This window comes from Acanthochromis polyacanthus, chromosome 14, assembly GCF_021347895.1.
Source record: "Acanthochromis polyacanthus isolate Apoly-LR-REF ecotype Palm Island chromosome 14, KAUST_Apoly_ChrSc, whole genome shotgun sequence".
In the NCBI taxonomy this organism is placed as follows: Eukaryota; Metazoa; Chordata; class Actinopteri; family Pomacentridae; genus Acanthochromis; species Acanthochromis polyacanthus.
This window is the reverse complement of record NC_067126.1, coordinates 8,243,406-8,264,886: the sequence shown is the minus strand read 5'-3', so window position 1 is coordinate 8,264,886 and position 21,481 is coordinate 8,243,406. Positions and strand designations below refer to the sequence as shown.

The 21,481-nt window shown below is 43.2% G+C and overlaps 2 protein-coding genes across 2 annotated transcripts; both read right to left on the bottom strand.

The window, feature by feature from the left end:
- Positions 1-1,049: 1,049 nt before the first annotated feature.
- LOC127537101 (trace amine-associated receptor 13c-like) lies at positions 1,050-2,424 on the bottom strand. Its single transcript, XM_051958854.1, has 2 exons — positions 2,252-2,424; positions 1,050-1,857 (listed from the first exon to the last, which is right to left on the bottom strand). Exons 1-2 carry the CDS (start codon positions 2,422-2,424, stop codon positions 1,050-1,052), a joined length of 981 nt encoding a protein of 326 aa, XP_051814814.1.
- A 9,680-nt stretch (positions 2,425-12,104) lies between these two features.
- On the bottom strand, positions 12,105-13,524 carry LOC127537262 (trace amine-associated receptor 13c-like). The gene is made up of 2 exons (XM_051959408.1): positions 13,352-13,524; positions 12,105-12,915 (listed from the first exon to the last, which is right to left on the bottom strand). The coding sequence occupies exons 1-2, from the start codon at positions 13,522-13,524 to the stop codon at positions 12,105-12,107; spliced, it is 984 nt and encodes a 327-aa protein (XP_051815368.1).
- Between the last annotated feature and the right edge of the window lie 7,957 nt (positions 13,525-21,481).

The following is a 21,481-nucleotide window of genomic DNA, read 5'->3' as shown; positions in this document are numbered from 1 at the left end:
AAATAATAACAAAGTAAGCATCTTGTAACAAGTTTAAGCTTGCTAGAACAGGAATTTCACCAGACAGCAAAGCCGCTTACCTCTCCCATAGAGACTGATGACAAAAGGGGAGAGAATCGGCGCGAGAACGCCACTTATAGAGGGCAGTGTTACATAGAATGTGGCTGTGGTGATACAAACCAAACCAAAGTTCCACTTACTGACAAGGAGGCTCAACTAGTCAGGCATTAACTGAAACAAAAACAAACAAACAAACAAACAAATCCACAGACACAGATTTTTGTGTAATTATCCCAATAACTAAAGTACAATATATTCCATATACACACACTTATATATTATTGTATAATCGACCCTGTTACACTGGCACAGATGTGGGTCAGCATTATGTTAATTCATTTCACTCATTAAATTATGAGATGATGTGAGAAAATGTGACATGTTGACTGTTGTTTCCAATAATTATTCACACACTGTGCTGGACTGTTGTTGTGGAAGGGTAATGACCTTTTCTTAAATCAAGCTTTTTTATGATTATTCTGCTAGGTAAAGGTAATATATGTTAACAACATTACATCTCAAAATTTAAACAGATTTGTCAGCAGCACATTCACATTGCAACACACTGTATTTTCATTTGAGAGCTACAATTCAGACTGGCAGGGCTTCGAGTTCAGTAGACATGCAATGACAGACATTTGATGACATTTAAAGCCCAACTATATGAAATGAAAGTCTTATATTAGCTTTAATGCACTATTAAAGCTAATACGAAACTTCTATCTTGTAAGTTTTGTACAATTTGTGTAAATGTTTCATTTCACATACAATGTACATTTACTCTTTCCAGACCACTGAATTGCTGAATTCACTGATTAATGAACTTTGTATGACACCAACAGAGGGATGAAAGAGCAGCATGCGGCTCCGGAGCCACGGGTTGCCGACCCCTGCCCTACACAGTGTACTTTAACATTTTTCGAATCACTGTATTCACTGATTAATGAACTTTGTATGACAGATGTTGTTTAAGTCACTCCACAGTTTCACTACAACATGCTGACCTCACAGGAGCCAGGCTGCAGTATCTGCAGAGTGACAATATGTTTCACAGCCTTTCTAAACCAGGGATAAAACAGGGCATAGATCAGAGGGTTTAGACAGGAGTTCAAATAAAACATTAAAGACACAAGACTGACAGCATAAAGACTTGGCTGTGAAAGGGAGACAAAATAATATGGGCAGAAACATATTAGAAACACAAATACGAGAACACCCAGAGTCCTGGCTGCTTTCAACTCAGATTTCCTTGTACTTAGTGTCACAGAATGCTGATGTGTGACAGCTGCAGTGTGAGAGCGCATAGCATGAGCCTGAGACACAGCCACCACAAATATTCTCATATATAGAAGTATAATGACTGTAACTGGGAAAATAACATTTACAACTAGATCAACAACATCTGCAATATAGTTGAAAACAACAACACATTCTCCATCGCAGGAATTAGTTATGCCTGGTTGACTCAGGACATCTCTAAAAACAACACTACTGTAGAAAACAGAACAGAACCAACACAAAAAAACACACAGTTTAGCTTTTGTCACAGTGACTCTGGTGGGATAATGCAGAGGATGACAAATAGCAACATATCGGTCAATTGATATAAGCACCATGTCTGCTACTGAAGTACTGAAAAAAATGTAGACCACAAAAAAATAAAGAGAACAAATAAAGTCCCCAAGAAGCCAGCATTGGGTGTTTCGGTAAATTTCTCCTGGCAGCAACACAAAGCCCACAAGAAAGTCAGAGACAGCTAGAGAGAGCAGGAGGATGTTAGTGGGTGTGTGGAGTTGCCTGGAAGGAGAAGGAAAAGTATTGTTAACTCAACAAAACATCATTATCTCAAAGACAAGAGGACTTGATCTAAAATGTCAGATGTTCTTTTCAGAGCTGACATGTCATTGCAGAAAAAGCACAAATATTCCCAATCACATTATCATTAGAACTGTTCAAGTTTCCATATCATTGTGAGCCAGCATATATAAAATACGACTCTGAAATCAAATCTTGTTTTGTGAGTATTTGCTTTTTAACACCTACGCTATATATGTATTAGTGTGACATGTAAAAGTAAATTGTAAATGCATGGTTCAGTTCAGATAATTTCAACATTAAACATGAAATACACAAAGAAAACATTGCTGATACGAGACACTTGTATTTCCCAAAATGAGAAGTTAATCTCTGCCTGAAGTGGGAGACTGAGATGATGACGAGCAGGTTGAGAACAACAGTGGGAACAGATATGGACAACATCACAATGTTCCGAAGTACAGCATCAAACCGGTCAAGTGTCGGCTTCCTGCAGGAGGTGTTGAGGAGTTGAGGAAAACACAGTTCTGCTCCGTCCTGGACCTCCATCCTCTGACCACAACTTTCTGTCATACAGCTCATTTATCTCTTTCTACCATCACTCCCTTTCTCTCTTTCAGTCTCTGAAGAACACTGTTGTCCTTCCTCCTTCTCTCTGTCCAACCTATTGAAGCTTACTTAGAGGTCATAGGGAGTCGATCAAAGGTGTGATGGGTAAGAAAGATGATGTAACTCACATCACACCAGATCTTACACTGACCCACAATTACCTAAATGTCAAATAAGAAGTTAAGATATTGTTATCATTTTTGAGATCTTTGACATCTACACATATAGGGTTCACAGAGACAGTCTGTGACTCTATTTTGTGAGTAACATGTATGTTCAGGAATATGACAATATACACGCATGCCAACAAATCATCCTGGACTGAAATGTAAGGGATTGCAACATCATGACAAACGAAATTGTTTGAATGCATTTTGCAATAAAGAACAATAACTCCATTAATTCTGACGCATCAATGATTGTGAAAGTCATCACACCTTACACATTTGAAATATCTTGTCACTACACAAACCTCTTTCCAAACACAAGTTAGTGGGGTCATCAATATGTTAACTTTAATTTAAATAACTTTAATAACATCAGGCACCAGCTGCCCCCACTGGCTGTAAAGCTCCTTCACATTGGTCAATCCACTGTCTTCACAAGCTTTTAAAAGGTGGATCTCCTGAGGTCATGTGATGACAGCCAGTGAGATGTAACTTTTTCACTTCCCCGCTGGGTTGACACAGAATTTTAAGCGTATTTTTCCAAGTGCTGGAGCTCAAAGTGTTACTGGCAGGGTCTGTTTTGTCTTTGGAAAACTTCCTTGCCATGTCTAGTTCAACTAAAACAAGGGAAACTCACGAGAAACGCAACAAAACTAATGCTAGCTGTTGTGGTTTCTAGTGAGGCTCAGATGCAGGAAGTGAGATCAACACAAGACTGGTGAATAAAGAAGCTTTTATTTACAATCAGAACGAAGTTAACAGTCGGAACTCCAAATGACAATTGGAAGACTTCAACCGGAAGTGGCAAGAGGTGTAACAACAACCTGCTTAAGGTGGGAGGAAAACTATGAGCCCTCTAGAGGGCAGGTGCGAATTCTACACTGATAATAAATTCAGTAAAGGCTGCAAACCCACAGAAGGTAATATCTAGCCAGTCTCAAAACTGGGCTGACTACAAGACTATGAGAAGAACTAGAAATATACTAACCTGAACAAGAACACTAAATGCAAACACACTAAATACAAGAATGAGAATTCTCTATACCAAGAAACTAGGAAGGAGTACCAACCTTTGAAAACAAAAATAAGTACAGAATACTAATCTACAATGATACAAATATGTACAGAATACTAACCTAAGCGACAATGATAAACTAACAGTCTGGCACAGCAGTAGATAGCTACTTAACTGAGGTTGAAATACTGAGTGGATCTGGATACAACAACCAGAGGTTTCCCAGGTGGGAGGGATGGTTTGTCCAGGAGGCAGTTGGCGTTTTCTGGAGTGTGGCAGGAGGAAGCGGTGGTGTGGCATCATGTGTGGCAGGAGGAATCCAGGGGAAAGGGAGAGTGCAGGGGGTTCCGAAGTTCCAGAGGGAAATGGAGGACAGGTCTGTGCAGATGGTTCCAGGGGTGGCACGAGCTGGTAGAAGTCCTGACAAGAAGAAAGCAAAACAGGATTACTAGAAGCAGAAGTCAAGAAAAGCTAGACTGAACAGTGCACAGAACTGACTGTCAGTTTCTGTGACCATTGTGGGTTTTTCTTTCATTTACCAAGGGGTACCAACAATTTTGCCCACATGTGTATTGAATTCTACAAGGTGCTGAAAGACAAGATAAATAAATTATTAACAAGAGTTTTGATAAACCTTTTGAACAGTCAAAACTCATCTACTTATTGAGTTTGAGCCCTCTTTATAGTTCGAGTGTCAGTCCTTGCCCTCCAGCTTTCTTAGCTCAGTGTTACTCAGCCCTGGTTAGCTTTCTAGAGTTTTGTTGTCTAGTGCAGATCGAGTCTTGTCTTTAGTGTCAGTAGCTTTAGTCCAGTCCCCTGTGTCTTTTAGTATATTTTCTCCACTCTGCCCTCTAGTGATCAGTTCTAGTTTTGACCCTTCCCTTAGTTCATCCACCTTCCCCTCTTTCCCTCTTTGGAATTGTGTTCAGATTGTTTCTGTAATAAATCCTTTCTACCTTTCCTGTATCCATCCATCCATCCATCCTCTATACACTGCTTTATCCTCATTAGGGTCCTGGGGGGGTGGGTGGGGGTGGGGTGGAGTCTATCTCAGCTGACTCGGGCGAAGGCAGGGGACACCTGGACAGGTCGCCAGTCTGTTGCAGGGCTACATATACAGACGAACAATCACTCTCGCATTCACACCTACGGGCAATTTAGAGTAATCAATTAACCTCAGCATATTTTTGGACTGTAGGAGGAAGCCGGAGTGCCTGGAGAAAACCCACGCATGCACAGGGAGAACATACAATCTCCACGCAGAAAGATCCCGGGAAAGCTGGGACGCAAACCAGGGATCTTCTTGCTGTAAGGTGAAAGTGCTAACCACTATGTCACTGTGCAGCCCACCTTTCCTGTGTGCCGAGTTTTTTTAATTATTATTTTTGTCTGGGTCTGGGTCTCTGTCACCTAGTGAGGGTGATAAAAGAGTTTTTAAAACGGTTAAGTCTGCAGAGCGGGACCCTGTACCTCCTGCTTGAATTCAACAGCTCGTACTCTATGAACAGGACATGTGGATGGATCAGGAAGAATATTGTTTGCTTGCTTGCCTGATGGTGGCCTGTATAAATAAGTCTTGTGACATAAGTGGAACGGGGGTATCCATGATCTTACTTCCAGGTTTTGAATCTGTGTTTTCGACTTGACTGTGAGAGCCCCAAACCAGCAGGTGATCCCGTACCTCAGTATGGATTCAATGGCTCTCTGAAAAGGTCAACACCATCTCACCTGGTCCAGATCGTCTCCACAACTGCCGGTCTCTAGCATGGCCTCCAGAGCGACTGTGCCTTTGCCGGCATCCTGCCCAGCCTCCAGGAGGGACTCACAGTCTCTGCCACTATTTGCCTCCGACCCGTCGTCCTGAGAGGTTCCATCTCTTACACAATTGGCCTCCAACCCAGTTACACGAGAGTTACTCAGCTGCCAATTTCCAGCCAGGTCTCCTGAGCAATTCCATCTCCACCACCAACCTCCTGCCCGACCTCTTCAGGTGTTCCATTTCTGCTGCTTGCCTCCAGCCCAGGTTCCTGAAGGGTAACATCTCCTCCATTGCTGGCCTCCAGCCTCGCTCCCTCAGGATTTCCGTCTCCTCCATCACTAGCCTCCTCATGGGTTCCATGTCCTCTAACGCCACCCTCCAAAGAATTTCCATCTCCACTGATGCTGGCCTCCGGATACGTTCCATCTCCTCTGCCAGCCTCCTGCATGGACACCTGAGAAACTCCATCTCTTCTGCTGCTGTCCTCCCGAATTTGTCTATCTCCGTCATCGCTGGCTTCCTTCCTTACCTCCTGAAGGGGTCTATATCCTCTGCCACCAGCCTTGGCCTTCTGAGAGGTTCTATTTTCTCTGCTGGCCTCTTGCTCGACCTACTGAGGGGTTCCGTTTTCTTCTGTGCCAGCTTCCAGCCCGGCCTATAGAGGTGTTCTGTCTGCTCTGTCGGTGGCCTCTTGAGAGGTGCCATCATCACCCCATCCTCAAGACTTGCCTCACAAGGAGTTTCATCTCTTCGGCCACTAAGCTCCCACAGCCTTTCATGTCCTCCAACACCAGCTTCCTGCTTGGCCCTCTGAAGCAGCCCTGTCTGGCCAACCAGAGTCTGAGCTGCTCTCCGGAGCAGCTCTGCCTTCCCCCAACCTGTGGGCCACTTTTTTTCTTCACTTGTTGCAGCCTTTTCCAGCACCAATCAGTCTGTAAAATTTACTGTCCCTTTTCTTCTCCATTTTTATCTCTGTCAGTCCTGATCATTTTCTTTAGCGTTATTCCTAGTAGCTCTTCTTGCTGAGTTATACCTGGTTTTAGTTAGCCTGGTCCTGTCTCCAGAGGGGTTCCATGTCCTCCATCATCGGCCTCCATCCTGGCACCCCTAGGGTTTCCATCTCCTCCGTCACTAGACTCCTTAGTGGTTCCATATTCTCCAACGCCACCCTCCAAAGAGTTTTCATCTTCACTGATGCCAGTTTCTGGAGGGACTCCATCTCCTCTGCCAGCCTCCTGCATGGACACCTAGAAGTTCCATCTCGTCTGCTGCTGTCCACCTGAAAGAGTCTCTTTCATCGCTGGCTTCCTTCCTTAACTCTTGAAGGGGTCTGTCTTCTCTGCTACCAGCCTTGGCCTTCTGAGAGGTTCAATCATCTCCACGGGACTCTTGCTCGGCCTCCCAAGGGGTTCCGTTTTCTTCAGTTCCAGCTTCCAACCGGGCCTATAGATGTGTTCTGTCTGCTTTGTCAGTGGCCTCTTGAGAGGTGCCATCATCGCCGCTGTGCTCAAGCATTGCCTCCCAAGGAGTTTCATCTCTTCGGTCACTAATCTCCCACGGGCTTTTATATCCTCCAACACCAGCTTCCCACTTGGCCCTCTGAAGCAGCCCTGACCAAACAGCCTTTGAGCCTGTGGAGTGGCTCCGCCTTTCCCCCAACTGGTAGGCGGCTTTTTTCCTTCACTTGTTTCAGCTGTTTCTACCCCCAATCTATCAGCAAAAATTTTATGTATTCTGTCACTTTTCTTCTCCATTGTTACCTCTGTCAGTCCTGATCATTTTCTTTAGCGTTATTCCTAGTAGCACTCCTTGCTGAGTTATACCTGGTTTTGGTTAGTCTGGTCCTGTCTCCTAGCTCTGTCAGGTTTTAATGTCTTGTGTTGGTTTGTTGGTTCATGGTGTCAGCGAATAGTACTTACCGTAAGTACTAAGTACGTACTTAGTATTTACTTGAACACTTTGTGATTTATAACTGCCTGCGGACTGGTTTGCATGCCTGTTGATTGAATTCCTGGACCCATCTGGAGGTCGCAGGGGAGGAATCTAAGTTTCGCATCTGTAGCCTAATTTGTAAAGTGCTGCACCAAAGCGTAGTTCCATTAGACACTGTGATCCACTGCAGTTACCTTGATTAAATAGCGTGCAACAAACGCCAGGTTGCTGAAAAATAGCCATGCAAACATCCGTGCCTCACTGCTCTTGTGCACATCAAAGTGGTAGTTATGACTCTGAACCCCTGCTAGTTTAATTGTGACATCCTGAAACTCATCAAACTAATAGTTTGCATTCAGAGTCATTTAAAAGATAACGTTCCTCTTTCACAAAACATCTCCACAACACACTACATTAGAGGTTCAAAATATATTGTGTGTTACTGTAAAAATCACACTTTTATTTGAATAGTTATTCTACATAATTATTAAGTACTGTTAATGTGTGCAGTTATGTAGTAGAAGTGGCTCAAAGTGATATCTATCTGCACCTGTGGCAGCAGTAGTATTATGACTTAAGGATTAGGAATGTCTGATAATATCGGTAGCCCGATATTGGCATAAAAATGTAAAATCGGTCAATATCATTATCGGGATTTTTTTTTTTTTTGCCTATTATGAAAACTGATAAAATATTGCCTGGATTTTGCTGGAATTTACTGGAGCGCAAATGATGACATGACAATGTTTGCATTTGAGAATGCATCTAATGGGACATTACAATAAAATTAGGCATGATGTGCTAATTCCATGATAGGAGATATGCGATGTTACCTAAAAGTAGTAGTCAGAGGCGGCGTCGACCTGCTCTGGAGCATAGGCGCCGTCCACAGCATCGACCCGCTCGGAGACGAAGGCTGTGGAGGCGCCGTCGACAGCGTCAACCCGCTCGGAGACGGAACGCTGCGGAGGCGGCGTCGACAGCGTCGACCCGCTCGGAGACGAAGGCTGCGGAGGCGGCGTCGGTGACCAACTCAGGAACTGCGGCTGGGGCGGCATTGGTGACCCACTCGGAGTCGTCGTCCCACTCAGAGTCGTCGTCGTCCCACTCATAGTGCTGGGGCTCTGGTTCTGAGGGTGAACTGTCCGGGCTCGGGTGAAAATTGTCTAATCCAAGAGCTCGATCCAATAAAAAGTCACATAAGTCACTAGATGAAATAGTGATTGGAGGGAGCTGGGGGTTCCTATGTTGGGAAGCTCGCTTTTAAGAGCTGGGTTTGTATGCCAGTCTAGTTCCCGAGTAAGGAGACTTGCCAGCATTCTTGGCCAAGGGTTCAGGGGAGATGGAATATATGGGGTTTCTTGATGGTGGTGGCTTCGACGGAGTAGTGGCTGGTTGAAAACTCAGGGTTCCGGTCCAAACAGTACTCGGAGGGGTAGCTGGCTTAGCGGTTGAACGGGCGGATGGGTTACGAGAAGGGTAAGTGGCAGAAATAGGCTGGGTCATGTATTTCAATGGAGTGTTCAAAAATTCCAGAATATGGTCTGGCAGGTGGCTCATTAGCCCGGGCATCTGGGAGGCCACCCTGCGGCCCCGAGAAGCAAGCTCCTCTAATTGGTTTTGACCCAGAGCCTTTGTCCATTCGCACCATAAACTAAACGATGTGTGATAATATTCCCGGTTCTCCTCAGAAGAAAAGAAAATGGCGAGGGATTCTGGGGAAGGGACAGTTATTGTCTGTTTGCCTGCTGGGTTCAGTCTTGGCCAGATCATTCTATTACGATTGTGGGGGTGGAGAACCCAAGCGCAGACAAACAGACAGGCTAAGTGGTGATAATGAAAACTCTCATTTTCTTTTTTCAATCACAGGCTCAAAATTGGTCTCACAAGCCCAATGCTCTTTTTCCCCCATCTTAATCACTATCTCTATCTGACCCACAAGACCCCCAAAGCCAATCAAAGAATCTTGTTTTCTCTTTGGCCTCCAAGCTCTATCTTTCTTTCATCAATCACAGACCCTAATTGTTTTTACCAGGCTTTCATTTCTTGTAGCCTCTGCGGTTGGTTTCCTCCATATCTGTTGAGATTTTATTTGTCATGTTTCACATCATAATTTCATCTGTCTGATGCAACATGTTGTCAACACCTCTTCTGCATGGTGATATTGTTTTATTTATTTTCTCTTGCGGACCCTGTCTTCATCCTCTAACTTCATCTGGGGGGTATTCCACGAAGCTGGCTTAGGTCTAAGCCTGGCTTATTTCGGTCAGCTTCGCTAACTTTAGTGAGAGTTTTGTTCCACCAGCAAGGCTTAGGGCGAGCCTGGCTTGGTAACCATGGTAACTCAGCCAGAGCGACAAGCCTGGTCCGGGGCAGGCTAACAGTCAAGCTTACTTTAGCCCCATGTCAGAGAAGGTTCTGACGAGCTTCAGAAAGACGCCTGTGAACCACATGTTACACATTAAATTCATCTTGATCTGTAATCAATGATGTTCTTGTTCGGTGACATACATTGAGACCTTTTTTAAATAACGCTGGAATAACCGTGAATCAAACTATATCATATTACACTACACATTTTGTCACAGTGCGCAACTGTGGAACAGTGGTTAGAGCGTAGTTAAGTAGATTAAATGTGGTTTTACTTTTCATTGCACCGTGGGTTCGAATCCACCAGCGGTAAATACTTGGAAATATCTGATTTTCTTTCTTCTTTCACCCTCAAAGTGCAGTCAACACGTAACAGGAATAGGCACAGATTGTCTTAAAATAAGCAGGACACAACAGCCACAGTTTTCCATAAAGAATACCTTCCTTTTACCAGGAATCCAATCTGAGGATGATGATAATCCAAAGGTGATGCCAAATGATGAGATAACTATTTTGTGTACAAGCTCATTTGTGTCTTCTCCCTTATTTAAATGTAGGGCACAGTAGCACTATCATCTCTAATAAAAATGACATCTCCTCTATAGGCCTACATGTTTTTTTCTGCTTTTTTATTCAAAGTTTGAGTGTTTGATGAAACATCTCCACATGAAGTTGCCCCTTTTTTCCAAAGTATTCCTACTTTGGTTTTAGGTGTTACCTATGTTGCTGCTTTATTCATCTATGGTGGATATACATTTGTCAAATCAAGAACATGAATTAGGCCTACCAGAGTAAAAAGTGAAAACCACCATCACATTATACAAAACCAGGCTATGTTGTAGCCTCTTTCTCTCATATATATATATATATGCATGTATATGTTTATACACACATAAAAAAATGTCATCAAGATTGATCTCCTCTGGGCCACAGTAGTGTGACAAACTTCAGGGTGAGGAAAAAAAAGTCATCAACCACTGCAGTTGTGGGTTATCCCTAATCAGTGTCAAAAACTTGCCCTCTGAAAATTAAATTTTCAGACGTGTGCGTGTGTACGCTCAGACTAAGTGCTTCATTAAAAAGAAAATAAACACGCATTTAAACGGTCGGCAATGCTTTGCCAGGCAGCGTCTCGAGCTTTATTTATCGCAACCGTGTTGCCTTTTCTTGTGATAATCTCCCTGTAGTCCTCGTACAACTCCGTGAGAAGTTTCTGCTCCGCCGAAGAGAAAGTCTCCGCTCTGTTTTTAGACATAATGTCATCATTTCGACGATCGACATGTCGGGGCTTTTTATCTCCCCCGGACGCGCGCTCAGCCACAGCTTGGATCAGCCTGGCTTGAATAAGCGTCTCTGATAAACAGCTGAGCCTCGTTCGTGGATCTACTTGCAGCTGAGATTAAAGTTGCCGCTTATTCAAGCCACGCTTACCGGCGTAGGCCCAGCCTGTTTTAGCCAGCTTCGTGGAATACCCCCCTGGTGTCCAATCTATCATGTTGTCTTTCAGCAGAGTCTAACCACAACAGTACTTTGATTCAGCACACTCATGTTCCCACAGCAAACTGTTGCTCCTTACATTCATGCAGCATCTGAATAAATGAAGAAAATCTTATGCTGAACATAATTTTATGCCTGTCTTTACAATTTTATAACCCAACTGCAGTCACACTGTAGCCTCTATTTTAATGGGAAAGATAAAATCCAAATGTTTTTTCATCCACTTGCATGTTTGTATTCATATTGTATTACTTTTCCTCTGCAGATTATTCATGTTTTGTTAAAATGACACACCCAGTGGTGGTTTCCAGTTGAGTGTGAAGTGGCACAGATGAGGGTCAGCACCATGTTAATTCATTTCACTCATTAAATTACGTTAGAAAATGTGAAAGATATGTTCACTGTTGTTTGCAATAATAATTCACACACTGTACTGGACTGTTGCCATCGAAGGGTAATGACCCTTTCTTTAATCGAATTTTTATATGATTACTGTAATAATTAACGGCAGTGTCTGTTCACAAAATTACATCTCATAATTTGAACAGATTTGTCAGCCTCACATTCACACGACAACATACTGTCTTTTCATATGAGAGATATAATTCAGACCGGCAGGGCACTGAGTTCAGTAGATATCCAACAACTGAAATCTGATGACCTTTAAACCCAACTTCACAAAATAAAAGTTTTACATAAGCTTTCATACACTGAATATTAAAGTTAATATGAAACTTTTGTCTTGTAATTTTTGTACAGTTTGTCTAAATATTTAATTCATTGTACAATGTAATTTTTCTTTTTTCCAGACAGTGGAATAACTGAATACACTGATTAATGAATTTTGTATAGCAGATACCATTTCAGTCCCTCCATAGTTTTACTGCAACATGCTGACCTCACAGGAGCCAGGCTGCAGTATCTGCAGAGTGACAATATGTTTCACAGCCTTTCTAAACCAGGGATAAAACAGGGCATAGATCAGAGGGTTTAGACAGGAGTTCAAATAAAACATTAAAAACACAAGATTTGCAGTATGAGGGCTGGTCCCTGCAAGGATGACACAGTAAAACGGACAGAAACATATCAGAAACACAAGTACGAGAACACCCAGAGTCCTGGCTGCTTTCAACTCAGATTTCCTTGTACTTAGTGTCACAGAATGCTGATGTGTGACAGCTGCAGTGTGAGAGCGCATGGCATGAGCCTGAGACACAGCCACCACAAACACTCTCATATGTAGAAGTATAATGACTGTAACTGGAGCAACAAAGTTTATAACGAGATCAACAACATCTGCAGTATAGCTGTTAATAACTACACATTCTCCATAGCAGGAATTATTTATGCCTGGTTGATTCAGGGCATCCTTAAAAACAACACTACTGTAGAAAACAGAACAGAACCAACACAAAAAAACACACAGTTTGGCTTTTGTCACAGTGACTCTGGTGGGATAATGCAGAGGATGACAAATAGCAACATATCGGTCAATTGATATAAGCACCATGTTTCCTACTGAAGCACTGAAAACAATGTAGAGTAAATAAAAATAAAGTGAACACATCACATCCCCAAGAAACCAGCACTGGGTTTGTACGTAAATTTCTCCTGGCAGCAACACGATGCCCACAAGAAAGTCAGAAACAGCTAGAGAGAGCAGGAGGATGTTAGTGGGTGTGTGGAGTTGCCTGGAAGGAGAAAGAAAAGCATTGTTAACTTAATAAAACATCATATTTCAATGTCAAAATTGGGCTTGATCTACAATGTCAGTTGGGCCTTTTCAGAACTGAAATGTCATTGCAGAAAAAGTACAAATATTCCCAATTACATTATCAGTAGAACTGTTCAATTTTCCAAATCAGCCACAAGATGGTCATAATGAGCCAACGTGGTCAATACAGGGATTTTGAAATCCAAATTAAACTTAATGGATTTCATGTAATAGTTGATTTCTAACACCTACTTGTGTTCGCATGACGTAAACATTTTTAATGTGAGTCAATTAATTGTAAATGTAATTTCATGTTCAGTTCAGACAATTTCAACATTGCAGTTCAAATGCACAAAGAAAACATTCCTGATCAGAGACACTTGTATTTCCCAAAATGAGAAGTTAGTCTCTGCCTGAAGTGGGAGACTGAGATGATGACGAGCAGGTTGAGAACAACAGTGAGCACAGATATGGACCACATCACAATGTGCAGAAATACATCTTGAAACCGGTGACGTGTCGGCTTCCTGCAGGAGGTGTTGAGGAGTTGAGGAAAACAGAGCTCTGCTCCGTCCTGGATCTCCATCCTCTGACTCGAACTCTCTGTCATACAGCTGATTTATCCCTTTCTACCATCACTCTCCTCCTCTCTATCAGTCTCTGAGGAACACTGCTGTCCTTCCTTCTTCGCTCTATCTAACCTATTAAAGCTTACATGGAGGTAATGGGAGGTCAGTCAAAGGTGTGATGGGTAGGACAGTGATGCAACTAAAAAGATGTAGTTTTTACAGTCACCAGATCTTACACTGACCCCCAATTATCTAAATATCAAATAAGAACTGGAGATTTTGTGATCATTTCTAAGGTTGTTGACATCCACACTTACAGGGTTCACAGAGAGAATCTGTCAATCTATTTGGTGAATAACATGCATGTTCAGTAGTATCCTAATATATGATGGAAAAAACACGTGCTGTTCACAAACATGTCAACAAATCATTCTAGACTAAAATGTAAGGTATTGCATAATCAGCCACCACACACAACTTAAAGGTGAAGAGAAACAAAAAAAATCCAGAAGTTAAAAACTGCCTTTTATCAGTATCATCAGTATTATCATCAAAATTACAGTACAATCAATATTGCTTGCATTTTAGAACAAAGAACAACTCTGATAAATTTCACTTAATGTGAATGTCCTCAAACCTGTTACACATCTGAAATATCTCAGCATTACACCGTGTCCGAAAAGTGTGTTCTTTCCACAAAAACAAAGCTCAAAGACTGAATATGTAACATAGCAAGTTTATTCAATAACCAATATTTCCTCCTTTCACTTTGGTCATGGCTTTCAGTCTTTCAGGCATGGAATGTACAAGGTTCTTGAGTGTGTGTCACAGTCCTCCTGTGTCAGTCCTCAGAGCAGACTCATCTGCCAAATGGCGATCAGCTGTGCTGCTCTACACAGCTGGCGCAAATGACTGATCAGCATCAGATAAAAGCCCGGCTCCACTCATAGCTGATTGCCGGCTCATTGACTCACCCGCCCTGCTACTCTCACGTCCTGCCATCCGCTTCACTCTGCTCGCCATTGCTGCACGTCACTCCCTGGACTCTGTTTTCCCCCTTGGACTCTGTCTCGCAAGACTCTGGACTGGACTCAGTAAGCCTCCTTCCCCTTTTGATTTAACCTTGTTTTATGTTGTATTTAACCTCAGCCTTCAGGTCCGTTTTCTGTTAGATTAGTCAGTTTTGTTTCGTTAAATCTCTCTGCTGTTTCCCACCTGCTTCCTTATTTAAGAATCTGTTTTGTTTCCTTATTAAATCCTTATTAATCTTACCTTCCTGCGTTTGCCTGCTGCTTGGGTTCAAACTCCTGTTGTATGCCAGTGTGGAAGGTTCTATCTGCCCCCACTCCCACACAGCCCTAGAGTTGAGCTGTTTCATAGTGGTCGGTGGTTGACTGGTAAAGATGCGACTGTTCAGGATTCCCCCACAGTTCTCAATTGGGTTGAGGTCAGGGGAGTTTGGTGGCCATTCCTCCTTCTGCAGAAAGCCAGAGAGATGCTCATAACACCATTGCTGAGTCATACAGGCAGTGTGAGCAGGGGCATCATTTTGCATAACCATGTTCACTAAGACGTGGTTGAATGACCATGACAACAATGATAGCTTGCACACTGATGGTTTTATTCACCCATCAGGCTGGATAGAGACTGTAAACTCACTGAAACAACACAGCAGGGAGAGGTCTGTATTTATGTAAATACACACTGGTGTAAAACTGTTGTTGTTAGGAAAAAATGTGCAGCTCAGATATTGAACTGCTGATTGACTGAATGACTGTGTCCATTCAATCTCTGCTGGGAATTCCCATAAATTGTCCTTATCTTTTTTATATTCACCCCAAAGCTAATCTGAAAGGACTTGATCAGTATCTTAACTGTACCACAAGATTTGGGAAGACACTGGGCAAGTGTTATGGTTCTGTCCAAGGTGCAGTGGCATGCACTGAAATTTTGGGGGCAGGTGCTCAGTGGGGGGAAAAAAAGGGCACCTTGTGCAGCATGTAGAACCACAGGCTGCCTTAATATAACGGTGTGTGTTTTGAAAAAATAACAAAATCAGGAACACATTTTCTGTAATGGCATTTATTTTAGCATCTTAATAACACACAAAGTGTCAAAACATTGTACCATAACAATTGGTAAATTAAAAGAGATCGACATTATCAAGACTGATTCCAGACATTAGGCTACAACAAGGCAGAAAGCTACTTTTTCTTTTTGTCATTTAGCAAATAAGCCACAGCAAGTGTTGCCTCTACCTAATGTAGGCTAATAATTATCCTACACAAACTAAATATTCACTTATAGTATACTGATCATATGCTGTACCAATTCACCAAATGACATTGACTGTGCGGTCATCATCATCACATTATGTTGATTAATTGATTATTATTATGGGTAGTGTTGAGCTTGTTAAGCAGTTGGCTAACTTAGGCATGGTTGTTTTGCACTGCATGAGACAGGCTACTTCACAAGAGAGACAAAAAAATGCACCATGTGGCTTGGCAACTGAGGCTTATGAACAATACACTTGCTTCATTTACATGTTATCTGGAGCAGGCGGGAGTCCAGATGGAGCTGTTCAATGGTCCATCGTAGAGTGGTGTGCAGCGTCTGCTTACATGGGGGAGGAGGTAGTTGTCTTGATTACTCCCACCTGCTCATGTGCCAATCCCAGTTGATTAGATATGCAACACCTGCCTGCCTGCTCCACGAACACACGCTCCCCTGCAAGAGAGATATAGAGAGGAGGGGAAAAAGGGAAGGAAAACCTGCCACAATCCTGATCCAGAGGCAGAGGGCATGACATTTGAAGTGAACTGAAGAAATACCAATTCCAAACATCTGTTAAACTTTCTCTGTTCAGTCACACCCCAATTTTTTTTCCTCCTAACCAAAACTACAAGAAGCACCTTTTCTAGAATGTTGTTGGTATAATATTGTGCATTAAGAGTGGTACCTTGAAGCACAACGTGCAACTCTGAGAGACCTGAAGCGGACATAGTCCCCCAGACCATACTATGGCCACTGAATTTCACTTGCTCTCAAGATTGTACTTTTTCCCAATCATCTGTATAGATACTGTCGTTTTGGCTGTTGAGTGTTGGAAATAAGTTGAGAGGGCATTTGCCAGGAAAAAATCCAGTTTTCACAGTCTTTTAGAGTCAAAATTACATACTTCTTTGCGAAAGCCAGTCTCTTCTTCTTTTGCAGTTTGGTGAGTCGCGGGGTGCACTGCCTCTTGTAAGATTTCAACAAAAATGTTTAAGTAATGATGCACAGTGCTTTAGAAACATCTTCTCCAAGAATTTTTAGCCTCTGACTGAGCCACTGGCATGACTGGTGTCTTTTTCCCTTGGCCTTTCTTATCAGCTCCTTAGCTCTTGCATTTAGGCTAGATCAACATCCTGAGCGAGGCAAGTCTTCTGCACCCAGTGGATACTTTTGCCAAGTTCTTGAGTTACCTGCTGACATGTTTTTCCAACATTTCGAAGAGCAATGGCCCTTGCACAAATCTCTGACTCCGAAAGAATAGCTTTTCCACCCTTACTCTTGGCCATAGTAACAACACTTCCAAAATTTAGTTGTGAATGTGATGCATTTTGGTTAAGCAAGACATTTATATATTGGGACCTAACAGTTTGACCAGACCAACAAATGAACAGTACCTGATTGATCAGGTGTAATCCATTTTGGTGACAATCAAACATGTTGTCCAGTGGGTAGAACAATTTTTGGGACATGGTGTTTAGTTGACACAAACCTCTTTCAGAAAAACAAATTGGTAGGGTCAATAGTGTAGGAACCTCAAAGGCCTCTGGAATTCCAAAGGCCTGTGACAAACACAGATAAGGACTCTCTCCCTCCAGTTTCTGGAAACACCGGGGACATTTGTACATTTGTGTGCTTTCATTCACAGGAAAAAGACATGGAGACCTTTCATAGGAGGATGGAGCTCCTGTGAACATTTATACACCTGGAAGAACCTTTCTGATGGACAAGGATTCTCAGTTTTATGCTATGAATGTTTTGTTTAATCAACTTTCAGGCTAAAACCCCTCCTCCATTCTCTGCAGGAATGCTCCCTCTCAAGAGACATCTCTGCCTGGCTCCGGGGGCCATAAATTTTATGACTGCTGCTGAAGCACACAGACACTTTCTTTAAGGAACAAGAACATCTCCAAAATTCATATTTCTGATATGTATTTTGTGTTGTCATGATTACCAAATTTACTGAAAGTCCTTTGTCTGTAGCATATCCAAAAATGGCAATTCTATCCCTTACAGAAGTCCAGATATCAAAATACCTGTTTAATTCAATTCCTTCCACAGTATTCCATTATTAATCTAATTTCTTCTTCCTATTCAGGTTGAAAGGATAAAAATTGTTTGTTCATTATCAGATGTATGACATGTTATCATATCTTCACTGTGACATATGTTTTAGTATTTAGAACACATTAATACATATAGTTATTGAATTAAATCATTCGTATATCTTGCTAACCTGCACATTTAGGAACATGTGGTCACGTCTGCTGAACCTGGATTATGGTGAGAGATAGACAGATCGTGTTTTGTGCGTTTAATATCATATTTTTAATCCATTTTGGATCATCTCCCCTCTCTGCTCCTCTTTTCTCTGAAACAAAGGCTCCTGTTGCTAGGCAGATCTTGCTTCCTCCGCCGATAGGCACGCCGCCTAGACCTCCGACCTTTAAAAGGCCGGTCCGCGCTCTCTTCTTCATTCTGTCTCTCTGGGGAACTCCAGCCCGGAGTATCTCTCATATCCTTATCTAAAAGGCGCATCTTTTCCTATCTTCTTTTCTTCGTTACAAGGTTTAACTATTTATCCTTTCAAATTAGACATTTTTGCTCACTTTTAAGCTGAACTTATTCTTTAATTTGTGATTTTTGACAGAGAACCAGTTAAGAACGAGCATTTATTTTTCTTAATTTTGGCGGCTTTTTCATCAAACATCCGTTCCTTTTTCTTGGCTAAAGCCTGAGAGCCATCATCACTTTGATCAAGTGGCTTTATTATCACCGGACGCTGACTCCTTCAGCTGACCACACCGGAAATCTGCTGGATCAGATCTCCTTCAACTGAACCGATCAACCTACGGCAGGACAGCGAAGCGCCGCCAAACGACCATACTACACTCCGGAACAAACAAAGTCCAGAGGCGTGGTAAAGCGTCACCGGCCCGCATAATCCCAGCTCATGATGGTTCACGGACAGTAAGACCAGCTGAAAGTTATCTGGGTGATGTACTAACCGCTTGATTAATTAAATCCACCCGTTTATTCTTTTACAAATCTTTTTTTTTTTTTTAGTCCCAATTACCGTTATCTAGTCAGGTTAGCTATCTGGCTTCCCTCACCATATTCCGGTCTTAAGATGCTAATCTGAACACACATACACATACACACCAGTCTCTCATGCACACACCAGTCTCGCGCACACACACACACATTCCACAGACACACGCACGCGTGCAAACACACACACACACCCATATGCACTGTTTTTTAGATTTCACTTGTCATTATTCAATAGGATAGCAAATAAATGTTTCATTTTAGACCAAATTAGTTTTATGTGTTTCATTGTGTGAGAATGTGGGTCACTTTAACCGAGGATTCTAGCCTTTAAGATACGACACTGATCAACTGAATTTCTACAGGAATCTGATTGTGATCCTGCCTAAATTCATTAATTTTTCCTTGCAATTAAAGTAAGGTGGTGCCCCATAAAACAAGTGCAGATAATTAAATTATCTTGCGTAGTGTCTCCTACAACAGCAATGCTACATTTAATTTGAATCATTTTAAAAACATCAGGCACTAGTTGTCACACTGGCTGCAAAGCTCTTTGTTCACACTCTGCTGTTTCTACACCTGCATTACAACCTGGTCACAAGTAGGAGCAACTGCACTCAGACCTATATATTCACTCTAAAAACATAGCCAAAAGATTGTCATCACTGCAATATTTGAAACAAACAAAAGCTTTTTTTTCAAATTACAGTTACTTACTTTACTCTGATTCGTGCCTGATGTTCAAAATTACTCGTAATCTTGCAGCCTCTTCTCTTAAAGTATGCCTGGCCCACCCAAGCAGCGACAGTGCAGGCAGGGCAAGATCTTCTGCTAGGGGTGATTTGGTACCTCAGTTTACACAGACAATGTTTGGCCACTCTGCTCTCTCAAAAAGCTTTTAAAAAGTAGTACTTTATCTGTAAAAACAAATAAAACCAACTAAAAACTAAACAAAACTTCCAGCCTGCTGAATCCAACTCAATGCCACAGACTGAGTAGGTGTGATCACTTTCCAGCTGTTTATCCACAAAGTACTTTCACCTCCTATGTCAGCTGACTTCCAGTCTGTTAGTATTCTGTCCATGTCACCACCCAGTAACTTCTCAGATCCTGCCCCCATCCAGGACTCTACCTATGATGGTGCCAAGAAGCCTACTTTCTGCGGGCTCTATTTAGCCAGTAAACCAATGCCCAGAGGACAGCGAGGTCCCTGGAGAAGGCTCCCATTCACCCCATCTCCATTTCATCTAAGTCCCTATCATCCTTCCTGCTAGACAAAGCTCTTGGACTGTCCTGCCCTCTTGCTACAAATCCCTCAGCATCACCTAGCATCCAGCATCATTATCTCCAATCAGCCAAGAGTTTGCAAGCCTGAAGATTGCAAGATTTCATTATATATAGCAGCAGATTAGCACTAATTCGGACAGTTCCCTGCCAGATCATGGCCATCATTGTCCAGCCTCCAGTAGGATTCCATCTACACTATCAGCCTCCCACCTAGCCTCCTGAGGGTTTCCATCTCTTACACCTCTGGCCTCCACTGTTGCAGAACTAGACAGGACTCATGCAGAGACCCACACTACCAAGGCAAAGATGAAGGTACTGATGGTTTATTGTACAGGGAGATGGATGGAAGTGGCTGGAGACTGTCCAGGAAGGGAGGTGAATTAGGGAAAACGAGGGAGTCCGGTTTGCAGGGTCTTGGGCCGGGGATCGGTGGTGGTCAGAACTCGAAGAGGCGGGGGGAGCAGAGGTGGAGTGGGGAGATTGGGATTCCCGGCGGCGGAGAGCTGAGGAGGGGGGGAGCTCAAGGCGGGGGTGATCCAGGGAAGGTTCGGTCCCAGAACCAGACCGGGAGGATGTCTGGAGGTCAAGGCGCCAGAGGGAGGGTAAGGAGTTCAGGCAGGAACTCAGAGGGGGGTGGTCCGGGGGGGTCTTTGGGTCCAGAACCGGTCGTGAAGGAGCCGGAGGGGGGGAAACGTCTTGGAGGGGGGGAAAAGGGATCCAGGCAGGATCTCGGAGGGGAGCTAGGTCCACGGTGGGTTCGGCTGGATGCGGCGAGCGGTTCTGGGCAGCTGGTTCTGGTAAGGCAAGGAGGAGAAACAGAGTTAGTGAGATTCACTTTCTCAAGGTATGCAAAGGCTAGAGAGTTACTGACTGCGGGAGTAGAGTACAACAATCTGGCAGGGTGGGGAGAGTTCAGCCGGTCTTTATTGCAGTGGTTTGATTAGTGGAATAGAACACAGCTGCCCAGACTCCAGGGATGTAGCTGATTCCCAAACAGGAGCCAGCTGTGACTGGCTCCACTCCGAGTCCTGCTGAAAGGAGAGAAGGAGAGAGACCAGAACCAGATAGGGAAGGGAATTTGGGGAGTCAGGGGGGAGTGGGGGTGAGAGGGGAATCCTGACATCGACCCCAACCTCCATCCTGACCTCCAGCCCAGTCACAACAGGGGTTCTGTCTCATCTACCGCCAACTTCCAGCAAGGCCTCCTGAGGGGTTGTGTTTCTTCTGCCAACCTCCTGCCTAGCCTGCTGACAGTCTCCGTTTCTACTGCTGGACTCCAGCATAAGGGTTCTCCTCAGCTGCCAGTCACCCGATTGGATCCAACTCCTGCCTGAACTTACAAGGCATTTCCTGTCCTCTGCC

Excerpts from the sequence above, each read along its gene's own strand:
- LOC127537101 (XM_051958854.1), bottom strand. The coding sequence starts at position 2,424 with ATGGAGGTCCAGGACGGAGCAGAACTGTGTTTTCCTCAACTCCTCAAC. Across the intron at positions 1,858-2,251 it reads ATCTCAGTCTCCCACTTCAG|GCAACTCCACACACCCACTA; the intron begins GCAGAGATTAAC and ends TTCTCCTTCCAG.
- LOC127537262 (XM_051959408.1), bottom strand. The coding sequence starts at position 13,524 with ATGGAGATCCAGGACGGAGCAGAGCTCTGTTTTCCTCAACTCCTCAAC. Across the intron at positions 12,916-13,351 it reads ATCTCAGTCTCCCACTTCAG|GCAACTCCACACACCCACTA; the intron begins GCAGAGACTAAC and ends TTCTCCTTCCAG.